Genomic DNA, 23,032 nt, shown 5'->3' with positions numbered 1-23,032 from the left:
CCAGAGAACTATAAGGTGGGGTTAGTGAGTTCAGCTGGCTTCCTGAAAGCAAGGACCTGAGCTAGTGAAAGGAAAGGAGTGGAAAGACTAAAAAAAATGGTGAGGAATGGGAGGAACTGGGGTCTGGGGGTCTTGCCTTGACATCAATTCTTTGTGCTGGGCACTATTACACATAGGGTAAACCAGTCCCAATTGGATTTTATAGTCTAAATCAGGGTCTTGGTTCCCTGGAAATTAATGGTCTTCTGAGAAGTGAGCTGAGAATTTGAATGTTTAAATTTGTTATGCAATGGTCTCATAATCACAGGAAATTTTTAGAGAATCTGCGAGTTGATAAAGATTGAAATGACTGATACAAGAAGATACGAAGAAATAAAAGGTAGATCAGTTTTGCAGGGCAGATAAAGCAGAGAGATAAAAAGATGCATCACATGGGTAGTATAAAACAGAGGTTGAGTTACTTGTTCTGTTCAATTATTGCTGTAGAGAGAGATGATTTTGTGGTTAGTAGTTTTGAAAGTATACTTTTTTTTTAACCTTAGGATATTGAATTTTTAGTCTGTTTTTGTTGAGGATGATTGGAGACTTACATATTGTGAGTTCTTAGATTTTTATATATATAATCTTTTTTAATTATGCAAGACTATTACTGGTATAAAGGTCTTTAATCTTGTTGCTTGTTTTGTTGTTAGGGTGGTTTTTTTGGTTGTTTTTTTGTTTGTTTTGTTTTTTGGTTTTTTTCAAAAAATCAAAATTTTAAACCTGTATCAGAATAAGATTTAATTTCTCTGACTTTCTTACCATCACCCTAACAATTTTACACCTCACTTTTTTTTTTTTCTTCCCCTGAAGGTTGGAAAGATAAACTTTTTTTAATGTTAAACAAAAGCAAATCCTCAGGCCTGTTTGTAGAAGAGAAATAAACTGTGCTTGGTTGTTTATTTAGAAAACTTTAATCTATAAGTATTTTAACATACATCTGTATTATGAAAAGTTTACATAGGTTATAAATTGTCGTGGTTTAACCCCAGCCAGCAACTAAGCACCACACAGCCGCTCACTCACTCCCCCCCCATCCAGTGGGATGGGGGAGAAAATCAGGAAAAGAAGTAAAACTCCTGGGTTGAGATAAGAACGATTTAATAGAACAGAAAAGAAGAAACTAATAATGATAATGATAACACTAATAAAATGACAGCAGTAGTAATAAAAGGATTGGAATGTACAAATGATGCGCAGGGCAATTGCTCACCACCCGCCGACCGACACCCAGCCAGTCCCCGAGTGGCGAATCCCTGCCCCCCACCACTTCCCAGTTCCTAAACTAGATGGGACGTCACATGGTATGGAATACATCGTTGGCCAGTTTGGGTCAGGTGCCCTGGCTGGGCATGAGAAGCTGAAAAATCCTTGACTCTAGTCTAAACACTACTGAGCAACAACTGAAAACATCAGTGTGTTATCAACATTCTTCGCATACTGAGCTCAAAACATAGCACTGTACCAGCTACTAGGAAGACAGTTAACTCTATCCCAGCTGAAACCAGGACATAAATGGAAGATTTTATAGACAGAAAACCAGTTTTAATTGTCACACTTCATAGGTGGTTTTATATATGTTTCTCTTTAATTTGTTGTAATGCTGTTTCTGCAGTCATTATCAATATAATCTCTGTTTGTGTCATCTGGTGAGCAATGTTTTGTCTTTATAGAGTACAAGAATGTATTGGAAATTAGGCAATTGGCTTTGTCAGTTCATCTGATTAGCATTTTGTACGCTAAATAGATAATGAAGGAATACAAATATATTGAGGAAAATTCAGTTTCATTTAGGACTCTAATTGTGAAACTACAATTAATCCTCTTTTAAATCTATATAAAATGTCTAGATAGTTACATTCTACAATTCAAATCTATCTGAAATGGGTCAGTTTCTTTTGGGGGAAAAACCTATTCAGAAAATAAAAAAAATATGTTAATACTCTTCATCTTTGCCTCTTTCAGATAGTCTCATGGTTTGCTCTGTCCTACAGCTGAAGTTATTGCTACTTGCGGTTTTGTTCTTGGTTTTCTGTGCTTCACAGGAGAGGTAACTAGTTTAAAATCAATATATTTTCTGTAATTCCTCAAATCTCGTGAATGTGCTTGTAATGATAGACTTAATGCTTGCTTTTTCTGCTGAGAAATTTCTGAAAGCAAAATAGTTTAATCACCGTACTTTGACACTGCCTGTGAGTGGGTGTAATACTATCTTATACAGTATAGTCTAATGAAAAATTAGTGTGGGGTGTTTAGATAATATGAATGGAAAATACCTGTCTGTATTTGCTGTCTTTTTTTAAGTGTTTTTCCTCCTTTTAAAATGTTCTCAGATTTTCATGGATCTCAATAGTGCTAGCACTATTGTTTTGCAAGTCTTAACCCAAGCTACTAGTCAAGATACTGCAGTGTTGAAACCAGCTGAGGAACAACTGAAGCAGTGGGAGACACAGCCAGGCTTTTATTCAGTCTTGTTGGTAAGATACAGTGTAAAAGTGCTATTACATAAACTTTGAATAATTTTGAATGTGGCTTTCTAGAATACTGTTGAACCATGACCTCTGGCTGAGAGATTTGAACTTGTATATACCAAGGCAGTAACCACCTTTTCTTTATTGTGAAGGTGATGCATTCTGACAGTTTCTGTAGAAAGTTTCCCTATGCTTTTCATTGTACTAAGTTTGATGCACAGCTGGGATTGCTTTCCTTGTCAGCAGAGAGAGACTCCCAGAGAGATTAGCTGACCGGGCTGGTAGTAAGGTTCCTGGAATGGGAAAGGTTGAATACTTCTAAAGGTACTACTACTGTTGGTGAAATAGATGCATTAATATGGTGCAAGGTGATGAAAACATAGTCAAGAAGGAGACCCAATGGTTTCAGAGGAGACACTCAGAAGTTAACAGTGTTGTTACACTCTGATTCCTATGTTTATGTGTTTTATAATATAATAGTCTTAAAAAACATACAGATAAACTGTTTTTCCTACAAACATCTGTCTTTAGTGCACAGGATGAATGACCCAGACTTGTGGAGTGACATGTTCTGTTCTCTGTAGACCCTTTTTTTGATTTGTTTGAAAAGTTGAAGGCGAGTCAGGGGATTTAGGGAAAGGGGGAAAAAAAATTCTGACTTTCAAGCTGTCTAATTGTGTTTTACCCACTGCCTTTGTCATAGTGTTTCTGTGGTGATAAACAATTTTGATAGAAAACAGCAGAAATAGCCACTGACTGGGCATTCTTTATATTCTGGATGTTTGCTGTGAGACCTTACAGCTCAGGTTGTAGACAAGTTGAGCACTCACAGCTGTAACTGAAGTTGATGGGAGTTAGTTTTAGATTTAAAGCCTAAAAATGTAGGGTTTAAAAGGATCAAATGATGTTAATTCTATTAATGTGGTTAAGCAGGCCTGTTCGGGGACACATCAGCCTTTCTTCAAGTGTGAAATATAAACAGTAATCTTGCAAACTAAATAGAAGTAGAGAATCTCTGCTGCTTTGTTTAACTTGATTATGACACCTGGACTGCCTGGGAGAGCAGATAGTTGGCACGTTCTTGGTGGAGCAGAAAAGGGTGGGGGGAAGGAGATTGTAGTGGGTTGATGCTGGCTGGATGCCAGGTGCCCACCAAGCTGCTCTATCACTCCCTCTCCTCAACTGGACAGGGGAGGGAAAATATAACTGTAAATACTCTTCGGTCAGGATAAGGACAGGGAGAGACCACTCACCGATTACTGTCAAGGGCAAAACAAACTCAGGGAAATTAGTTTAATTTATTATCAATTAAAATCAGAGTAATGAGAAATAAAACCAAATCTAAAAACACCTTCCCCCTACCCCTCCCTTCTTCCTGGGCTCAACTTCACTCCCAATTTTCTCTACCTCCTCCTCCCCCTGAGCGGTGCAGGGGGATGGGGAATAGGGTTTGCGGTTAGTTCATCACATGTTGTTTCTGCTGCTCCTTCCTCCTCGGGGGGAGGACTCCTCACACTCTTCCTCTGCTCCAGCACGGGGTCCCTCCCACAGGAGACAGTCCTCCACAAACTTCTCCAACGTGAGTCCATTCCATGGGGTGCAGTCCTTCAGGAACAGACTGCTCCAGTGTGGGTCCCCTGCAGGGTCAGCAGTCCTGCCAGAAAACCTGTTCCAACATGGGCTCCTCTCTCCATGGGGTCAGAGGTCCTGCCAGGAGCCTGCTCCAGCACGGGCTTCCCACAGTGTCACAGCCTCCTCTGGGTGCATCCGCCTGCTCCAGCGTGGGGTCCTCCACAGGCTACAGGTGGATATCTGCTCTACCGTGGACCTCCATGGGCTGCAGGGGAACAACCTGCCTCACCATGGTCTTCACCACAGGCTGCAGGGGAATCTCTGCTCCGACACCTGGAGCATCTCCTCCCCCTCCTTCTTCACTGACCTTGGTGTCTGCAGAGTTGTTTCTCTCACATGTTCTCACTCCTCTCTTCTGGCTGCTGTTGCACAGCAGTTTTTTTCCCTTCTTAAATATGTTATCACAGAGGTACTACTACCATCACTGACTGGCTCAGCTGTGGCTGGTGGTGGGTCTGTCAGACATGGGGGAAGCTTCTAGTGGAGTTATTAACGTTAGTTTCTGTGCTTCTCTTTTGAAGGTGTTGTTTTCCTCCCTTTTGAAGAACAGAGCTGAAAAGTTGGAGATAGAATGGTTGTTTTTGAAAAGCAACCTCTGTCCTTTACCAGTTATATCAATTTATGTATTTTTTCACTTCATTCCCATAATTTCTACAACAGTGTTACTGTGTTATATGAAATATTCTTTGTTTTGGGAAGTTCATATATGGATACAGAACATAGAGAGGTTTTGCTGGTTCTTGTGTAGATACCTTGGTGTATTGGGTTTGCGTGGCAAGGTTTTGGTAGCAGGGGAGCTGCAGGGGTGGCTTCTGTGAGAAGCTGCTAGAAGCTTCCCCTATGTCCAATAGAGCCAATGCCAGCCGGCTCCAAGACGGACCTGCTGCTGGCCAAGGCCGAGCCCATCAGCAATGGTGGTAGCGCCTCTGTGATAACATATTTAAGAAGGGAGAAAAAAATGCTGCACAACTGCAGCCAGAGGACAGGAGTGAGAATATGAGAGAGACACAACTCTGCAGACACCAAGTTCAGTGAAGAAGGAGGGGGAGGAGATGCTCCAGGTGTCGGAGCAGAGATTCCCCTGCAGCCTGTGGTGAAGACCATGGTGAGGCAGGCTGTCCCCCTGCAGCCCACGGAGGTCTACGGTGGAGTAGATATCCACCTGCAGCCTGTGGAGGACCCCACGCTGGAACAGGTGGATGCGCCCAAAGGAGGCTGTGACCCCGTGGAGAGCCTGTGCTGGAGCAGGCTCGTGGCAGGACCTGTGGAAAGAGAGGAGCCCACGCTGGAGCAGGTTTTCTGGCAGGACTTGTGACCCCATGGGGGACCCACACTGGAGCAGTGTGCTCCTGATGGACTGCACCCTGTGGAAGGGACCCACGCTGGAGCAGTTAATGAACTGTAGCCCGTTGGAAGGACTCACCTTGGAGAAGTTTGTGGAGGACTGTCTCCTGTGGGAGGGACCCCACACTGGAGCAGGGGAAGAGTGTGAGGAGGAAGGAGCAGCAGAGACAACATGTGATGAACTGACCGCAACCCCCATTTCCCTGTCCCCCTGTCCTGCTCAGGGGGAGGAGGAGGTAGAGAAAATCAGGAGTGAAGTTGAGCCCAGGAAGAAGGGAGGGGTGGGGGGGGAAGGTGTTTTCAAGATTTGGTTTTATTTCTCATTATCCTACTCTGATTTGATTGGCAATAAATTAAACTAATTTCCTCAAGTCGAGTCTGTTTTGCCCATGATGGTAATTGGTTGAGTGATCTCCCTATCTTTATCTTGGCCCTTGATCCTTTTGTTATATTTTCCCTCCCCTGTCCAGTTGAGGCGGGGGAGTGATAGAGCAGCTTGGTGGGCACCTGGCATCCAGCCAGCGTCAACCCACCACACTTTGCCTTTTTCTGCATTTCTTATGCTGCCCCACTCTAGTTTTGTGGTATTTTGATCTGAGGAAGCTTTGCTTCTGATGAATATTTTAGCAGGGAACAAAATGGTAATTTGAAGGCTCAGTGGGAGTTTCAGAACAAGTATTTTTTGTTTTCCTTGTTTAATTTGTTTTGCAATGCTTTGCGTGGATGTGAGGCTAAAGCAGTGTGACTATTTGAAGTTTCCTCTTCATGCTGTAAAATGCTTAAGTTGCTTTTTGCGAAAGGTTAAATCCTTCAAAGATTCAATCCCTTTTCCTAAACTAGCTTTGGGAAAGGAAGATGTATTACATAAAGATCCTTTTCATGTTGTGTGGCGTTTATTGTTGGGCTACAGCCTTTTTGATGTTTTTCTAAAGATTACTAGTTTTGAGTCGATAGCTTTGTTGGCATGTAAGTAGTCTTTTGCTTTGTAGTGATTGGAGTTTGTGAGGGTTGTTTTTTTTGTGCTGGGCGTTATATTTAAAAAGCTGCTGTTACTGTAGTAATAGAATTTGAGAGAAGGTTAAGCTTTGAATTTATAGTGAAAATGCTTGATGAGGTCCCTGGTTTCTATAGTGCTGAGTTCTTTGAAGAGTTTATTTATAGTTTCTTCAAACATGGCACCCAAAAGTAGCAGATGCTCTTGACCTCAATCCCTGTGTTTTTCATGTCCCTTCTTAATGGGCTTCTAAAAGCAACTGATACAAGTGGTGCACTCTTTTTCTACAGTGCACTGTAGAAGAAGACCACTGAGCTCACGCCTATTTGTTCCCTAAAAGAGGAAGCAATGTCTCGCTTCCCTCGAGAAGAATCTGATGCAGTCATTCTCCATGTGGAAAAGAGGAGGAGAGTTGCTGTCTGGAGTAGTACCTTTATTAAGATTCAATAGCCTACCTTTTATTTTAGTTTTTCCCGATTGGTTAATTTTACAACGGTACTATATAAAATAATCTCTGTGTGTGTGTGTATATATATATATACATGAAAGTGTGTATAGATAGATACAGATACATGTATATGTATAGATATCTTTTTAGTAGTAGAAACTAATTTTCAAGAATAAGTATAGGCAAGTTTGAGAATCGCTGTCCTGCCAGATCACTGTTTTGCAGTCAACATTGGTAGTCAGGATAGTTCTTGGCACATGTCAAGATGACGAAGAAACCACCTGAAAGATCTCAGAAGCCTGTGGCACTGCACAATAAAGAATAACTTCTCACTCTAGTCAGAATCCAGCTATATCCTTAAAGAGTGTAATAATTGGCTGGTGCTAGTAATTATTACCCTTTTATTCCCAGCTCAGCCAGATGAGATTAGAAATACACTTGCCCTTTATGTTGGGCTTATTTCTTACAAATCAATTATTAGGGCTAGTGATAAGCATTTTTGTAATCTTTTAAAATTAATGTTTAACACATAGTTTCACTTGTCTGTCAAATGCTAATACATTATTTTTTTATATATACGCCTGTACATAGAAGTGTGTGTATTTATACATACGCAAGTGCATGTGTTGATAAAAATTCTATCCTGTCTGTGGCATGTTGAGTGGTTTTTAACTTAATCTTTTTTCTTAACAGAATATCTTTACAAATCATACCCTGGATGTGAATGTAAGATGGTTAGCTGTGCTGTACTTTAAAAATGGAATTGATTGCTACTGGAGACGGGTCGCACCACAGTAAGTTCTAATTTTCTTCCACTTAACCTTCTATGGTAGGTTTTGTTACACTTGCCAAACTGGAAAACAGCAAATTCCTTGGCTGATAGAAGTTACTTTAGAATTTATGGTGAAATTGATAAAATGTTTCAATATTAGGACTCATTAATGAACCAGTCTGTTTTCATAGTACTTCTTACAACTCTGTTCATGTTTTACTTTTAAAAACTGAGTTAGAAGTCTTTTTCATAGATGCCAGATTTTGAAGTGACGTGATAAGCTTGATAAAGTTAACACCTGGACTTTCTGATAGTGGCAGACATGAAAGGTAGGAAGTCTCTTGGAGAGATTATTAAGGAGACATTTCATTTAAGTTGATTCAGAATTTGTGTTGAATATATATGTAAGAGGCAGTAGCTATCACAGTAGGAAGTTCTGATCTTGTTTTTTGGGGTTTTTTTTTGTGTGTTCTGATATGTGGGTTCTAATCATGCATAACAAAAAGTTCTCCAAAGAAGCTAAAAATCTAGCCAGTATTCTTGAGGACCAAATAATTTACTTATAAGTTATAAATGGTGCCATTACAATTTATGATATCTACAGAACTATATACTTCTCAGTGTTCTGTGTGAAGTTTGATTTTTTTTCTTGAAAAAGTAGGTGTAATTTCAAAAAGGGTGTTCTGGTTTTGGCTGGGATAGAGTTAACTTTCTTCCTAGTAGCTGGTACAGTGCTGTGTTTTGGATTTAGGATGAGAACAATGTTGATAACACACTGATGTTTTAGTTGTTGCTAAGTAGTGCTTATCCTAAGTCAAGGGTTTTTCAGTTTCCTATGCTCTGCCAGCGAGGAGGTGCACAAGAAGCTGGGAGGGAGCATGGCCAGGACAGCTGGCCCGAACTAGCTAGAGGGATATTCCATACCATAGGACATCATGTTCAGTATATATAGACAGGGGAGTTGACTGGGAGGGGCCAATTGCTGCTTGGGGACTGGCTGGGCATTGGTCAGTGGGTGGTGAGCAATTGCATTGTGCATCACTTGTCTTCCTTGGGTTTTATTTCTCTCTGTTTTTGTCACCTTCCTTTTCATTACTATTATTATTATATTTAATTTTATTTAAATTATTAAACTGTTCTCATCTCAACCCACGAGTTTTCCTTTTTTTCCCCTGATTCTCCTCCCCATCCCACTGGGAGGGGGAAGGAGTGAGCGAGTGGCTGCGTGGTGCATAGTTGCTGGCTGGGATTTAACCACGACAGACCTTTTTGACGCTCAATGTGGGGCTCGAGGGGTTGAGATAACGACAGACCTGACCAGAGTGTGTTAAAACAAATTTGTTACAAGCATTCATTATATCAGTTTAAGTCGCTGTTCACAATGTTGATTTATTTATTCTCAGAGTTGTTGTGCTTGTTCTCAGAGTTGTGTTATGTAACACCTTCCTTGCTGTATGTGTTCCCTGTTGTGCTGTTTATCACCTCTGGGGGCTGGGTTAAGGTTATCATCTTGTTGTAGTTAGTTACACTGGCTTATAATATGATAAAATTGCTGGTCGTGAGACTAATCTGGTATTTGTACTCGACATTGCCATTATCTCTGTACTTCGGGTGCCATCTCCTGGAGACTATTAATAATTACACTTTTTACTGTTTCTCCGCGGGGAGCCAACCTATGGGGAAGACATCTTCCCATATCTTCCCCTTCTCCGCAATGTTAATTACAATAGTGTTTGAGAATTTTGAATATCCTTGGGATGCTCAAACCAGCATGTTCCTATTATAATGTCTCTTGAATGTGTTTCAGGTCTTGTTTAGGGTTAAACCACTATTTAAGAATATCACCCAGAGATCAACCCCCGTGACGGGCACTGCAGCTACTCTGACCCTGGTGATGGGTGATGGAGCTGAATCAGAGAATCAACCAGTGCTAGTATCAGTTGCCCCTATACACAAGAAGAAATGGACACGAAAATCAGTTTGTTTACTAAAGGAGGATGAAGTAGGGCCATCCCAAGAAAAGGAGGAAGAGGCAGAACAAGTAGTAACCACTTGCTCCCTATGCCTGAGTGAGCCGCAGGATATGCAAAAAGGTTTCAGACATCGTCCAGGTGAGCACATTATCACCTGGCTGCTCCGATGCTGGGACAATGGGGCTAGTAGCCTGGAATTAGAGAGTAGGGAAGCCAAGCAGCTGGGATCCTGTCGTGGTTTCAGCACAGCCGGTAACAAAGGACCACGCAGCTGCTCGCTCACTCCTCCCGCCCCCCTCCGGTGGGATGGGGGGAGACGGAGGAGAGAAAAGAAAAAAAACCTGGAACCTCGAGGGTTGAGATAAAGGCAGTTTACTGGAACAACACAAAGAAATTACAACAACAACAACGGTACTAATGAAAGAGTATACAAAAAGAGTGATGCACAGTGCAACTGCTCACCACCCGGGACCCGACTCTCCGCCACTTCCCCCACTGAAAGTCAACCCCCCCCCCCCCCCCCCCCCCCCCCCCCCCCGCCCACTCCCCATTTATATACTGAGCATGATGTCACATGGTATGGAATAGCTCCTTGGCTAGTTCAGGTCAGCTGCCCCGGCTATGCCCCCCACCTCCCAGGTTCCTGTAAAAATTAACTCTATCCCAGCTGAACCCAGGACAGATCCCTTTCTAGGGAAGGGGGCATTGACAAGGCAATGGGAAAAGGGACACAAGCCCTCAGCCTCTGGAGGCGACTCCTGTCAAGTGTGAAGGAAAGGTACCCCTTTAAGGAAGATGTTATATGTCAATCAGGCAAGTGGACCACCATGGAGAAAGGTATCCAGTACCTGAGGGAATTAACCATGCTAGAGATGATTTGTTATGACCCGGACAATGCACAATTACCCAGAGATCCAGATGAAGTCCAATGCACATGACCCATGTGGTGGAAAGTTGTATGGAGTGCACCATCATCCTATGCCAACTCATGAGCAATACTGACCTGGAAAGATGAAGAGGCACCGATGGTGGATGAAATGGCTCGCCAACTCTGGCAATACGAAGAAAATATCTCTTCCTCCCTCTGGGCCTGTATCTCAGGTGTGGAAAAACTGTCTGAAAAGTCTGAAAAACTATTTGAAAAACTGTCCCAGGAGTTGCAACAATTCAAAGAGGATAGGTCCTATTCCACACTGGAACAGACCAGTATCTTAGCTATTAAGAGTAAGCATTCCTCTGCTCAAGAGACAGGATATAGAGGGTACATATTACAGGGTACCCTGTGGTTTTCCTTGTAGGACCAAGGAGAGGACATGAGGAAGTGGGATGGAAAAACCTACCTTGACCCTAGAGGCACAGGTATGTGAGTTGCAAGGAAAAACAATCACCAAAGGGGGTACTTCCTGGAAAATTGCTGCTCTAGTCGGCGGTTCCCCAGACAGAGGGGAAGGGCTGATCTTACTCCTGATCCTATGGAAAGGAATTCTATTCCATTTTTACAAGAAGTGAGTAGGGAATCCTATGACGAGGATTAGAGGGGCCCTGCTTCCAGCCAGGTGGAGGAAAGGGACAACTGGGTCTATCGGACTGTGTGGATCCAGTAGTCAGAACCACAAGAGTATAAGGCTCTAGTAGTTACTGGCGCACAGTGTACCCTAATGCCATCAAGCTATAAAGAGGCAGAACCCATCTGTATTTCTGGTGTGACAGGGGGATCCCAAGAGTTAACTGTATTGGAAGATGAAGTAAGCCTAACTGGAAATGAATAGCAGAAACACCCCATTGTGACTGGCCCAGAGGCCCCATGCATCCTTGGCATAGACTATCTCAGGAGGGGGTATTTTAAGGACCCGAAGGGGTATCGATGGGCTTTTGGTATAGCTGCCTTGGAGACGGAGGGCACTGAACAGCTGTCTACCCTGCCTGGTCTCTCTCAAGACCCTTCGGTTGTGGGGTTGCTGAAGGTTGAAGAACAACAGGTGCCAATTGCTACCACAATGGAGCACCAGCGGCAATATCGCACCAACCGAGACTCCCTGATTCCCATCCACAAGTTGATTTGTTGACTGGAGAACCAAGGAGTGATCAGCAAAACTCGCTCACCCTTTAATAGTCATAAAAGAAAGTAAGGTCAAGGGACCTGCACAGGAGATCCAGTTTTTAGCAATAAAATGGCAAGATGGACGTTGTCAGATCCCAATGGATGCGATCAACAAAATAGCAGCTATGTCTCCACCGACTAATAAAAAGGACACACAGGCCTTCTTAGGTGTTGTGGGTTTTTGGAGAATGCATGTTCCAAATTACAGTCTGATTGTAAGCCCTCTCTATCAAGTTACCCGGAAGAAGAATGATTTTAAATGGGGCCCTGAGCAACAACAAGCCTTTGAACAAATTAAATAGGAAATAGTTCATGCAGTAGTCCCTGGGCCAGTCTGGACAAGACAAGATGTTAAAAATGTGCTCTACACTGCAGCTGGGGAGAATGGCCCTACCTGGAGCCTCTGGCAGAAAGCACCTGGAGAGACCCGAGGCCGACCCCTGGGGTTTTGGAGTTGAGGATATCGAGGATCCGAGGCTCGCTATACTCCAACTGAAAAAGAGATATTGGCAGCATATGAAGGAGTTTGAGCTGCCTCAGAAGTGGTTGGTACTGAGACACAGCTCCTCTTAGCACCCCGACTGCCAGTGCTGGGCTGGATGTTCAAAGGGAGGGTCTCCTCTACACATCATGCGACTGATGCCACGTGGAGTAAATCGGTCGCGCTGATTACACAACAGGCTCTCATAGGAAACCCCAGTCACCCAGGAATTTTGGAAGTGATCAAGGACTGGCCAGTGTGGAATAATTACTGGAAGTGACTCATTGATATGTGTGTGTCCCCTCCCCCCACCAAGGGGAGGTAAACCTTCAGGGTGGAATGCAGTGGTTATGCAAGAAATCTGTGCCATAATAATTCCCTAAGCAACATAACCTGCAACCTTAGAGGTTAGCAACACCAGGGGAGCTTGGTATGCTGACTAAGAGAAGCAACACGGAGGGAGGAGCGGAGTGGAAGCACCGCGGCCGGGCTCTGTGATATCGCTGCAGGGATAGGGAACTGGAACTACTGTAACAAGAATGGAAGGTGCCTGCATTGAATCCACTGAAGCAAGGAGGTGAAATAATGGGGGTTCTGTCAATGCTATTGTCTTTTACTTCTGATTTATATCATAAGTGCCCAGCGATGGAGTAGTGACATGCTAAATCATGCTCTCTGGGTGAACTTTGCTCATTATAATATCATTGTAATACCAAAACACACCTCCATCCCCAAAACTACCCGCCTTCAAGGTGTGACCACCCCTCACTGAGCATGTGCTCTGAATTTTCTCTAGCATATACCTTTAAAGGTGAAGCGAGGAGATTTTACACCAGTCAAAGTAAAGGTATGTATGACTAGAGTCACTCAAGCTCCACCTAAAAAAAATAAGAAAATATAAAAGGGCTTAAGAGAGGAGGAATGCTAGGGAAGATACCATCACAGACAAGTCGGGAGGACAGCGCTGACTTCTGGGATCAGTCGACAGGCTGAACATCTCTTTCCCCCCCCACAGGGATGCTTATTGGGTAAGATTCGAACCCCTGGTTATACCGAGTGCTTCCCCGGGAAACTATAGAAATCTCTATAGAGTTTTTCCATAATTTAGTGTGCTTGTAGTTGACTGTATTATTATTTGCACGTGCTTTGCAGACAGTGTATTTATCACCGGCAATCCAAAAGAATCTGCATTCTGTTGCTTTAATAAACTTCACTGTTCATTAATCTAGTCATGATAGTTCGTTAACGTGACCAAACTCCCTAAATCTGGTAATTCTCATGCATTGAACGCAGCTAAACCAAGAGTGCAGTATGCTATTAGTGCATCTGTAATCGTGATAGTTCAACATATTGAACGTGACTGGACTTATAGCATTGAATTAGACATCACTCAGAAGTGAAACCTAGCTGCCCCCAGCCCCTCTGACATCTGAGGACAAGCTGGAATGCAAGGGCGTTTATTTTCTGTCAAACTTTGTTACACTTTAATGCGACAGCCAGAAGGCAAAGATTTCGGAATATTGCCAGAGGAGGAGGCGACACGTGCTGAAGAGGCCCCACTGTATAATGAACTGTCAGAAAATGAGAGGCAATATGCCCTGTTCACTGCCGGGTCCTGTCGCATTGTGGGACAACATCGGAGGTGGAAAGCTGCTGTATGGAGTCCTACACGACAAGTCACAGAAACTGCTGAAGGAGAAGGTGAATCAAGTCAGTTTGCAGAGGTGAAAGCCATCCAGCTAGCGTTAGACATTGCTGAAAGAGAAAAGTGGCCAGTGCTCTATCTCTATACTGACTCATGGATGGTGGCAAATGCCCTGTGGGGGTGGTTACAGCAATGGAAGCAGAGCAACTGGCAGCGCAGAGGTAAACCCATTTGGGCTGCTGCACTGTGGCATGATATTGCATCCTGGCTAGAGAATTGTCGTGGTTTAACCCCAGCCAGCAACTAAGCACCACGCAGCTGCTCACTCACTCCCCCCCATCCAGTGGGATGGGGGAGAAAATCGGGAAAAAGAAGCAAAACCCGCGGGTTGAGATAAGAACGGTTTAATAGAACAGAAAAGAAGAAACTAATAATGATAATGATAACACTAATAAAATGACAACAGTAATAATGAAAGGATTGGAATGTACAAATGGTGCCCTGGCTGTGTCCTGTGCCAACTTCTTGTGCCCCTCCAGCTTTCTCGCCGGCTGGACATGAGAAGCTGAAAAATCCTTGACTATAGTCTAAACACTACTGAGCAACAACTGAAAACATCAGCGTTATCAACATTCTTCGCATACTGAACCCAAAACATAGCACTGTACCAGCTACTAGGAAGACAGTTAACTCTATCCCAGCTGAAACCAGGACAAGAATCTGGTTGTAGATTTATGTCATGTAGATGCTCACATACCCAAGAGTTGGGCCAGTGAAGAACATCAAAACAACCGGCAGGCACATCAGGCTGCCAAGATTGAAGTGGCTCAGGTGAATCTGGACTGGCAACATAAGGGTGAGCTATTTATGGCTTGGTGGGGCCATGATACTTCAGGCCATCAGGGAAGAGATGTAACATACAGATAGGCTTGTGATCGAGGGGTGGACTTGACCATGGACATTTTCGCACGTGTTATCCATGAATGTGAAACATGTGCTGCAATTAAGCAAGCCAAGCGGTTGAAGCCCCTGTGGTATGGAGGGCGATGGCTGAAATATAAATATGGGGAAGCCTGGCAGATTGATTATATCACACTCCCACAAACCCACCAAGGCAAGCACCACACACTTACAATGGTGGAAGCAATTACTGGGTGGCTGGAAACGTATTCTGTACCCCATGCCACTGCCCGGAACACTATCCTGGGCCTTGAGAAGCAGGTCTTGTGGCGACATGGCACCCCAGAAAGAATTGAGTCAGACAATGGGACTCATTTCGAAAACAACCTCATAGACACCTGGGCCAAAGAGCATGGCATTGAGTGGGTGTATCATATCCCCTATCATGTACCAGCCTCTGGGAAAATCGATTGAAACTGATACCGAAAAAGCCGGTCGAAGAAACTCTCTAAGACTTGATTTTGGAGTTTTAGAAAGCAGGCTTTCTTTATTGCAGCACTAGGTGCACGGGGGATTGCTCCACCTATCGTGCACACCATCAGGCCTAATTGTGCAGGTTAAGTATGTGTTCTACATACAAATTCACTAGATTTCTGAGAAATGCTATACATATTCATTAGTTTTCTGGGAAACTATTAGCATATGCAAATGTCCTTTACGCAGGTGTATTGAAGGTCTCTGGTGGTCTTTAGGAGTCCTCTGGTGGTCTTCCATAGTCTTCCTCACTTGTCCGCTACTGATCCTCCTCAGGTGATTCTGCGCAGTATGGTCCTTTACATGTTTTGGTACATCTTATCCTAAAGAATGCTCGTTAGTCCCTAAAAAATGCTTGTTAGTGTTCTTATTATCTAAGTTTTCATTAGTGATGTAAAACCATATGGCTAGTTTAAGCTAAATTATCTACAAGGACGGGAACAAAGGCAGGAGTTCTTATCTTTTCTGGTCCTATCTCTCAAGCAAGGCCTCTGCTTGTGTCTTCTCAGCAAGACTGTAAATTCATCAAACATTTAATTAAGCTTTGTGATTGCTCATGGCTCCCTCTTGCTCATTCTCATTTTCTTGGTCTTTCAACTTTTACTATATCAATACAATAGACTGTTAAGGACTACATTGAGAGCAATGGGGGGTGGAACCTTCAAACATTGGGATACACATTTAGCAAAAGCCACCTCGTTAGTTAATACTAGAGCATCTGCCAATCGGGGTGGCTCTGCCTAGTCAGAACTTTTACATACTGTAGAAGGGGATAAAGTCCCTGTAATGCACATAAAAAATGTTAGGGAAGACAGTCTGGGTTACTCCTGCTTCAGGCAAATGCAAACCCATTCGTGGGATTGCTTTTGCTCAAGGATCTCGGTGCACTTGGTGGGTGATGCAAAAAGATGGGGAAGTCTGATGTGTACCTGTCCTGGGTTCAGCTGGGATAGAGTTAATTTTTACAGGAACCTGGGAGGTGGGGGGCATAGCCGGGGCAGCTGACCTGAACTGGCCAAGGAGCTATTCCATACCATGTGACATCATGCTCAGTATATAAAGGGGGAGCGGGCCGGGGGGTGGGCTCTTCTTTTCGGTGGGGGAAGTGGCAGAGCGTCGGGTCCCGGGTGGTGAGCAGTTGCACTGTGCATCACTCTTTTTGTATACTTTTTCATTAGTACCGTTGTTGTTGTTGCAATTTCTTTGTGTTGTTCCAGTAAACTGCCTTTATCTCAACCCTCGAGGTTCCAGTTTTGTTTTTTTTTCTCTCCTCCGTCTTCCCCCCATCCCACCGGAGGGGGGCGGGAGGAGTGAGCGAGCGGCTGCGTGGTCCTTTGTTACCGGCTGGGCTGAAACCACGACAGTACCTCAGGGGGATTTCATTTTGGGAGAGAATAGCCAGTGAATTAGGCTGTATTATGTTAATTGCTATATAACACTGTATATCATCACTTCTGTGGTGGCTGTATGCCTGTATTGGGTCTGGCTGAGATGGAGTTAATTCTCCCCATAGCAGCCCTCGTAGTGCTGTGCTCTGCATCAGTAGCTAGAAAGGTGTTGGTAACACACCAGTGTTTTGGCTACTGCTGAGCAGTGCTGGCACAGCATCAAGGCTGTCTCTCCAACATTTTTGCCCCCTTCATCGGCAGGCTGGGGCTGGGCAAGATCTTGGGAGGGGACATAGCCAGGACAGCTGACCTAAACTAACCAAATAGATATTCCATACCATATGACTCAGCTATAAAAGCTGAGTAAAGGGAGACGGAAGGGGAGCATTTTTGTCTTCTGGAGCAACCACTATGCGTACTGAAGCCCTGCTTCCCAGGAAGTGGCCAGACATCGCCTGCTGATGGGAAGTAGAGAATAACATAATTTGTTTTTCTTTGCTTTTGCACGTGACCTTTGCTTTCACTTTATTAAACCGTCTTTATCTTGACCCATGAGCCTTTTGTTATATTTTCTCTCCCCTGTCCAGCTGAGGAGGGGGAGTGATAGAGCGGATTTGGTGGGCACCTGGCATCCAGCCAGGGTCAACCTACCACAATGCCATATCAAGGGTATTCCAGTAAAAATCACTAAGATTAATGAAGAATGAACTTTGATGAAACCAAGCAAAGTGCAGCTATGATAGAAACAGAACTAGCTTCAGCATGCAACAGTCGAACACCACACACCATGTTTCCTGCCCTGAAAGACAGATGGAGCCTTAAGTAATGGACTAAATTAACAGAACGGACATTTTATAGGGATTGCCTGTAGACTAAGGGAATGATATCTGTGTATGTATATCAAGAGACAGGAAAGGTGGGGGTGATTAATTGGGATATATTGGAAAGTGTTGGGACCTGGGCATAATGTAAACGGTATAGAATAAGGGGTGGATATTGTCCTGGTTTCAGCTGGGACAAAGTTAATTTTCTTTCTAGTAGCCGGTACAGTGCTGTGTTTTGGATTAGGATGAGAATAATGTTGATAACACATTGATGTTGTAGTTGTTACCAAGTAGTGCTTATCTGAAGTCAAGGATTTTTCAGTTTCCCATGCTCTGCAAGCAAGCAGGTGTACAAGAAGCTGGGAGGGGATGCAGCCAGGACAGCTGACCTAAACTGGCCAAGGGAGTATTCCATACTAATGTGATATCATGCCCAGTATATAAACTGGGGGAAGTTGACCAGGAGGGGCCGATTGCTGCTCAGGAACTGACTGTGCATTGATTGGCAAGTGGTGAGCAATTGCATTGTGCATCACTTGTCTTTCTTGGGTTTTATTTCTCTCTCTGTTTTTGTTATCTTTCTCTTCATCATCATCATTATTATTATTAATTTTGTTTCACTTATTAAACTGTTATTTCAACCCACAAGTTTTACTTTTTTTCCCCGATTCTCCTCCTCATCCCACCATGGTGGGGAAGAGTGAGCAAGTGGCTGCATGGTGATTAGTTGCTGGCTGGGATTAAACCACAACAAAGGGTTTCAGTTTTCTTTCAGTATTGTCAGGAACTAAGAATGATCTAGAATCTAGCTAGTCTAGGCCTAGACTAGCATCTCTTAGATGCTAGTAATATAAATAAGTGGGACATCATTGTCAGGTTTTGTAGGGCAAAAATTAGAATTTCAGGTTCAGTTTTTATGGATCACGACTTTAAGCTAGTTCAGAAAGTATGGTATGATTTTCATTGTGTTGTTTCTTTGAGATAGCTTAATGTATTTTGCCTTACATTGCAAGCTTTTTTGAAGATCTGCTGAATTTATGTGGCAAAAAGAGGGAAAAGTGGTGAAATTCTGCATCTACAGGACCATTTCAAATAGTGTAGTACTCCTCCATTATGTGAAGCATTGGAATTTTTGTATATGTGGATAAGTATATGATTGCAAAACTCTGTAAGCATTCAGACTCTCTTTTGCAAAGGGAAAATGCCATCCTGTGCATGGAAGATGGCATATATCTTTGACATTTCTGGTTAAAGTGATGAGATAATGCTCTTTATGTTACTGGTACTTAGCAAGCATTAGTTGAAGCAATTAAAATATATTGTTCCAATTTGTTAATTTTTTTAGATAGATATTAGTAGCACTTCTGATGAAAAAATCCATGGTTCATTTCCTGCAGAAGTAATGACTATAGTTTTATTGTTTGAAACAAGGTAAAAATTGAATAACAGTCTTTCAATGTACTTTTCCTGTTGCAAATTTAATGTGATTAAAAAAATTTTTAAAATATGGTTACTATTAAAGATTCTATGGGGTAAATCTATATCAAATTTCCACTACAAGTCCAGTTTTTCTTAATTTCTAATTTTTCTAGTACAAATTTAATGTGATTAAAATATGAAATAAATTTTTAAAATGTTATTGGCTGCTGTTAGATTCCATGGGGTAAATCTGTATTAAATTTCTACTTGATGTCCAATTTTTTTCTCCCCATTTCCAATTTTCTTTTAAATTTCTCATATGTGACATCTTGTCAGTATTTTGCACTTGCTCAGTTCACTTTTCTCATAGTAAAATATGTTGAGGGTGTTTTGAGAAATGCTGCTTTTAAGCTGTAATTTCTCAGTCAATTGTTTTGTGAACCAATTGTGTTTTGGATACCATGATTTTTTGAAGGTTACGTTGTACAGGCTGTATTTTTGTTGTCATTGCAAAATTCTTGTCTTTCACTTCATCTCATCTCATCTCTCGCATCAGCAGCTGTCCCACATCCATCCATGGTAGTACCTTAAAGCTTGTTCTGATGTACCCAGCCTGTTTGGTAGTGCAAATGTTGGATTTGGAGGTGACTGGTTTCTGCTGCCCCTTGAAGGAAAGGACTGATTTTATAACTGTTTTTTCTCAGTGGGATGTAAAGTCAGGTCTATCTGCTTTATTCAGCTGTTGATTTTCAGAGTTAAGGAAAAATCATACTGTTGACATTTCTGCTCTTTGCCAAATTTAGTTGAAATTTGACAGGTAGTTTGAAAAATTATGAGAAGTGGAGGAGGATTCTTGCAGACAGACATTCATATAGCCTTGCAGACGTTCAAATAGCCTTAATTCCTTAGTAAATAAGCAATAAAGATGGTTTCTTTTAGAACTTTTTGTCTTGAATACTTATGTACTTGTGGAGAACTTTTAATCTCCAAGAACTTTCCTAATAAGTTAGATGCCTTTGTTGTACAAGTGTGCTGAAGTTAATTTCAATTGAACCAAGCAGGGCTAGCTTTATCCTTCTGCTGAGCATTTGTGGTTTCTCAGCTGCTGATACTACTACAAAGCAGGAAAATGTTGAGATCATGAATTCTTTGGAGAGTAAAGTAGTTGAGTGTTTCATTCTTCTAAAATACATAGCTACAGAATGGTGAATACAAACAACTTTTTTTTTAATCTTTTTTTTTTCCTTGAGAAAATGATCCTTGTGAAATATTTTGCTTTTTGTGTGTGTTCACCAATGTTGTCTGTCCAATTCATGCTACTTATTCTTTACCTGTCTTGGACTTAAAGCAGCATTTTCCAGTGAGAGTAATTTTAGAGATGGGTCTATGAACTTTCTCTTTCCTGTTTTCTCAGGCAGCTTTCTAAATTGCTGCAGAGAAGAGTCTAGAGTTGTCATAGTCTCTTTTCAGGCATGGTTTGGCTGCTTTTTTTTTTTTTTAATTATCAGCCTCCTCAAAAGGTAGTCTCGCTTTATGATTTTGTATGTGTTTTTGGTTTCTTCAGAAATTACTTTTCTTGAATTTGAGTGCTATTAAGAATTCCTTTTCCTGAACATGTTTTTTATTTTATAGAGAATTACTGTTAATTCCTGTCTCTTGTGGATTTGATTACTGTGTTAGCAACTTTAATAATACTTCTCAAGTCAATGTGTGTGGGTTTGGTGTGTGTTTTTACATAACTCTTCAGATTTTGATTTCTGGTTTATAAAATAGTAGATTAAAAAAAAAAAAAGCTCCAAAAGAACTTTTTAAACCTTTGGATATGTGTTTCCCCATACCACAAACACAGAAAAAGATCAGAAACTTTGAAATTGCAAATTGTGAAGGACTACAACATAAAGACTTCTTCTCTAGAAGAACTTGTTTTAATTTTTTATTTGGTGTAGTTCAGCACTGAAGAGAAATAACTTAATGATATGCGTTCTTCCTAACTTTTGGTCTGGCTATAACTTTTGTATGGATTTGTGGCCCTTGGAATGTATTAAAGGAGGGTAAAGATACTGTTGTCTTTGGCTATGTCTATGAATTCTTCGGCTACATGCTTACCCACTCCAGATTTGGTGTCCAGCAGATGTCACTGTTGTATTATCTAATTTAGTAAATTCCTCCATCCTCTGGTGAATGGTTACAGATTCTTCAATACGTGTCACATAAATGCAGTATACAACTTGCATCCTCATTAATGTCTTTTTTTTTTTCATTTTTCTTTACTAACTTTGCTTATCATAAGCTGTATTTGAGGAGTTCATTCTCATGAATCTGTTGTCTTTTTCTTCCTTTGTTTTGTTTGTAATGTCAAAAGCTTAATTAGAACATTTTTATTTATAGTAAGTAATGAATGTTTGCTGCTCTTGGAATATGTATATCATGTGATTGAGGGAAAATATAATTAAGGGAAGGGCCTTTGAGCTCACAATGTAAATGAAATAATATAGTTGAACAGGGTTTTTTTTCTTTACAAAACAGGTTTTTAGGTGCTTTCTGTTATCTCAAAGTGAGTTATTGTACAAGCTACGTTTAATATTAGATTTCTTAATAGTAGCTTGCAAGTTTTAGAAACAATTCAGAGTATGCTTGTATGTCTGGAAATTATATACTGCATTTGTGTATTTAAAAAAGCCAGATATCATAGAAATTTATTTTCTTAAAATGTAATGTCATCTAGTGGCTTCAGATTAATAACTGAAATAGTTCCCTGCAGAAAAAAATTTCTGCAATGGTAAAAGTTTATAAACTTTACCCAAAATGTTTTTAGGCATAATTTAATTTCACGTAAAAATATCTTGGAGCCTAAATCTTGGTAAAAAGTCATTCAGATTTGGTTCCTGAATGCTATAAATTACCTTTGAAAATAAGACTTAGTGTGCAGTTCTGAGTTACCAATGAAACAATAAATCGCTCCCTTTGTGTACTGTACTTAGAACGTTAAGTCTTTGATTTGGGATATAGTGAGTACTTATGTTATATAGAGGGGAAAAAAAGTAAAAACTAAGAAATTGTTGCAAATGTTTGATCTTAGGATAAATCCTACCTCTGTTTTTTATTATTTTGAGATGGATATTTAGTATTTTTCTAGATTAGTGTAAAAGCTGTGTTATAGGGAACTTGAAGCATTATTTTAAATCTCACTATATGTCCTGGTTTCAGCTGGGATAGAGTTAACTGTCTTCCTAGCAGCTGGTACAGTGCTATGTTTTGAGTTCAGTATGTGAAGAATGTTGATAACACTGATGTTTTCAGTTGTTGCTCAGTAGTGTTTAGACTAAAGTCAAGGATTTTTTAGCTTCTCATGCCCAGCCAGTGAGAAAGCTGGAGGGGCACAAGAAGTTGGGAGGGGACACAGCCAGGGCACCTGACCCAAACTGGCCAACGGTGTATTCCATACCATGTGACATCACATCTAGTTTAGGAACTGGGGGGAGTGGGGGTGGGGGGATTGCCGCTTGGGGACTAACTGGGCGTTGGTTGGCAGGTGGTGAGCAATTGCCCTGCGCATCATTTGTACATTCCAATCCTTTTATTACTACTGTTGTCATTTTATTAGTATTATCATTATCATTATTAGTTTCTTCTTTTTATATTCTATTAAACTGTTCTTATCTCAACCCACGAGTTTTACTTCTTTTTCCCAATTTTCTCCCCCATCCCACTGGGTGGGGGGGGGCAGTGAGTGAGCGGCTGTGTGGTGCTTAGTTGCTGGCTGGGGTTTAACCACGACACTATATAAAACTTGTAGGTTAGTGTCTGTGACTGACAATGGAGATCAGACAACAGGAACTAGTTGCGTTAGTCTGTTTATTCTTAATTCCCAACTACTAGACTTCATTTGAGATGTGATGATTGCATGCATGCGTCTAAATCATTGCAACATTAGGTGAAACAGTTTCATCTAAACAACCTTGAGTGATAATTTAAGTCTCTCTAGGTGCTATCAGTAAATGAAAGTGTTTAGGTTTTTTTCCTGATTGTATAATCTATAATTACCAACAAAGCATTTTTGAAAGCAG

At 41.6% G+C, this 23,032-nt stretch overlaps 1 protein-coding gene across 1 annotated transcript in view; it reads left to right on the top strand.

Moving 5' to 3' along the window:
* Positions 1-23,032, top strand: part of LOC138683422 (importin-11-like) — a 109,744-nt gene that overhangs the window by 16,329 nt on the left and 70,383 nt on the right. Inside the window, 2 exon segments of the mRNA XM_069775139.1 lie at positions 2,373-2,516; positions 7,622-7,722. Coding sequence (XP_069631240.1) covers positions 2,373-2,516; positions 7,622-7,722 — 245 coding nt within the window.

This window comes from Haliaeetus albicilla, chromosome W (assembly GCF_947461875.1).
Source record: "Haliaeetus albicilla chromosome W, bHalAlb1.1, whole genome shotgun sequence".
NCBI lineage: Eukaryota > Metazoa > Chordata > Aves > Accipitriformes > Accipitridae > Haliaeetus > Haliaeetus albicilla.
The sequence above is the reverse complement of the archived record's forward strand: the minus strand, read 5'-3'. Positions and strand labels throughout refer to the sequence as shown.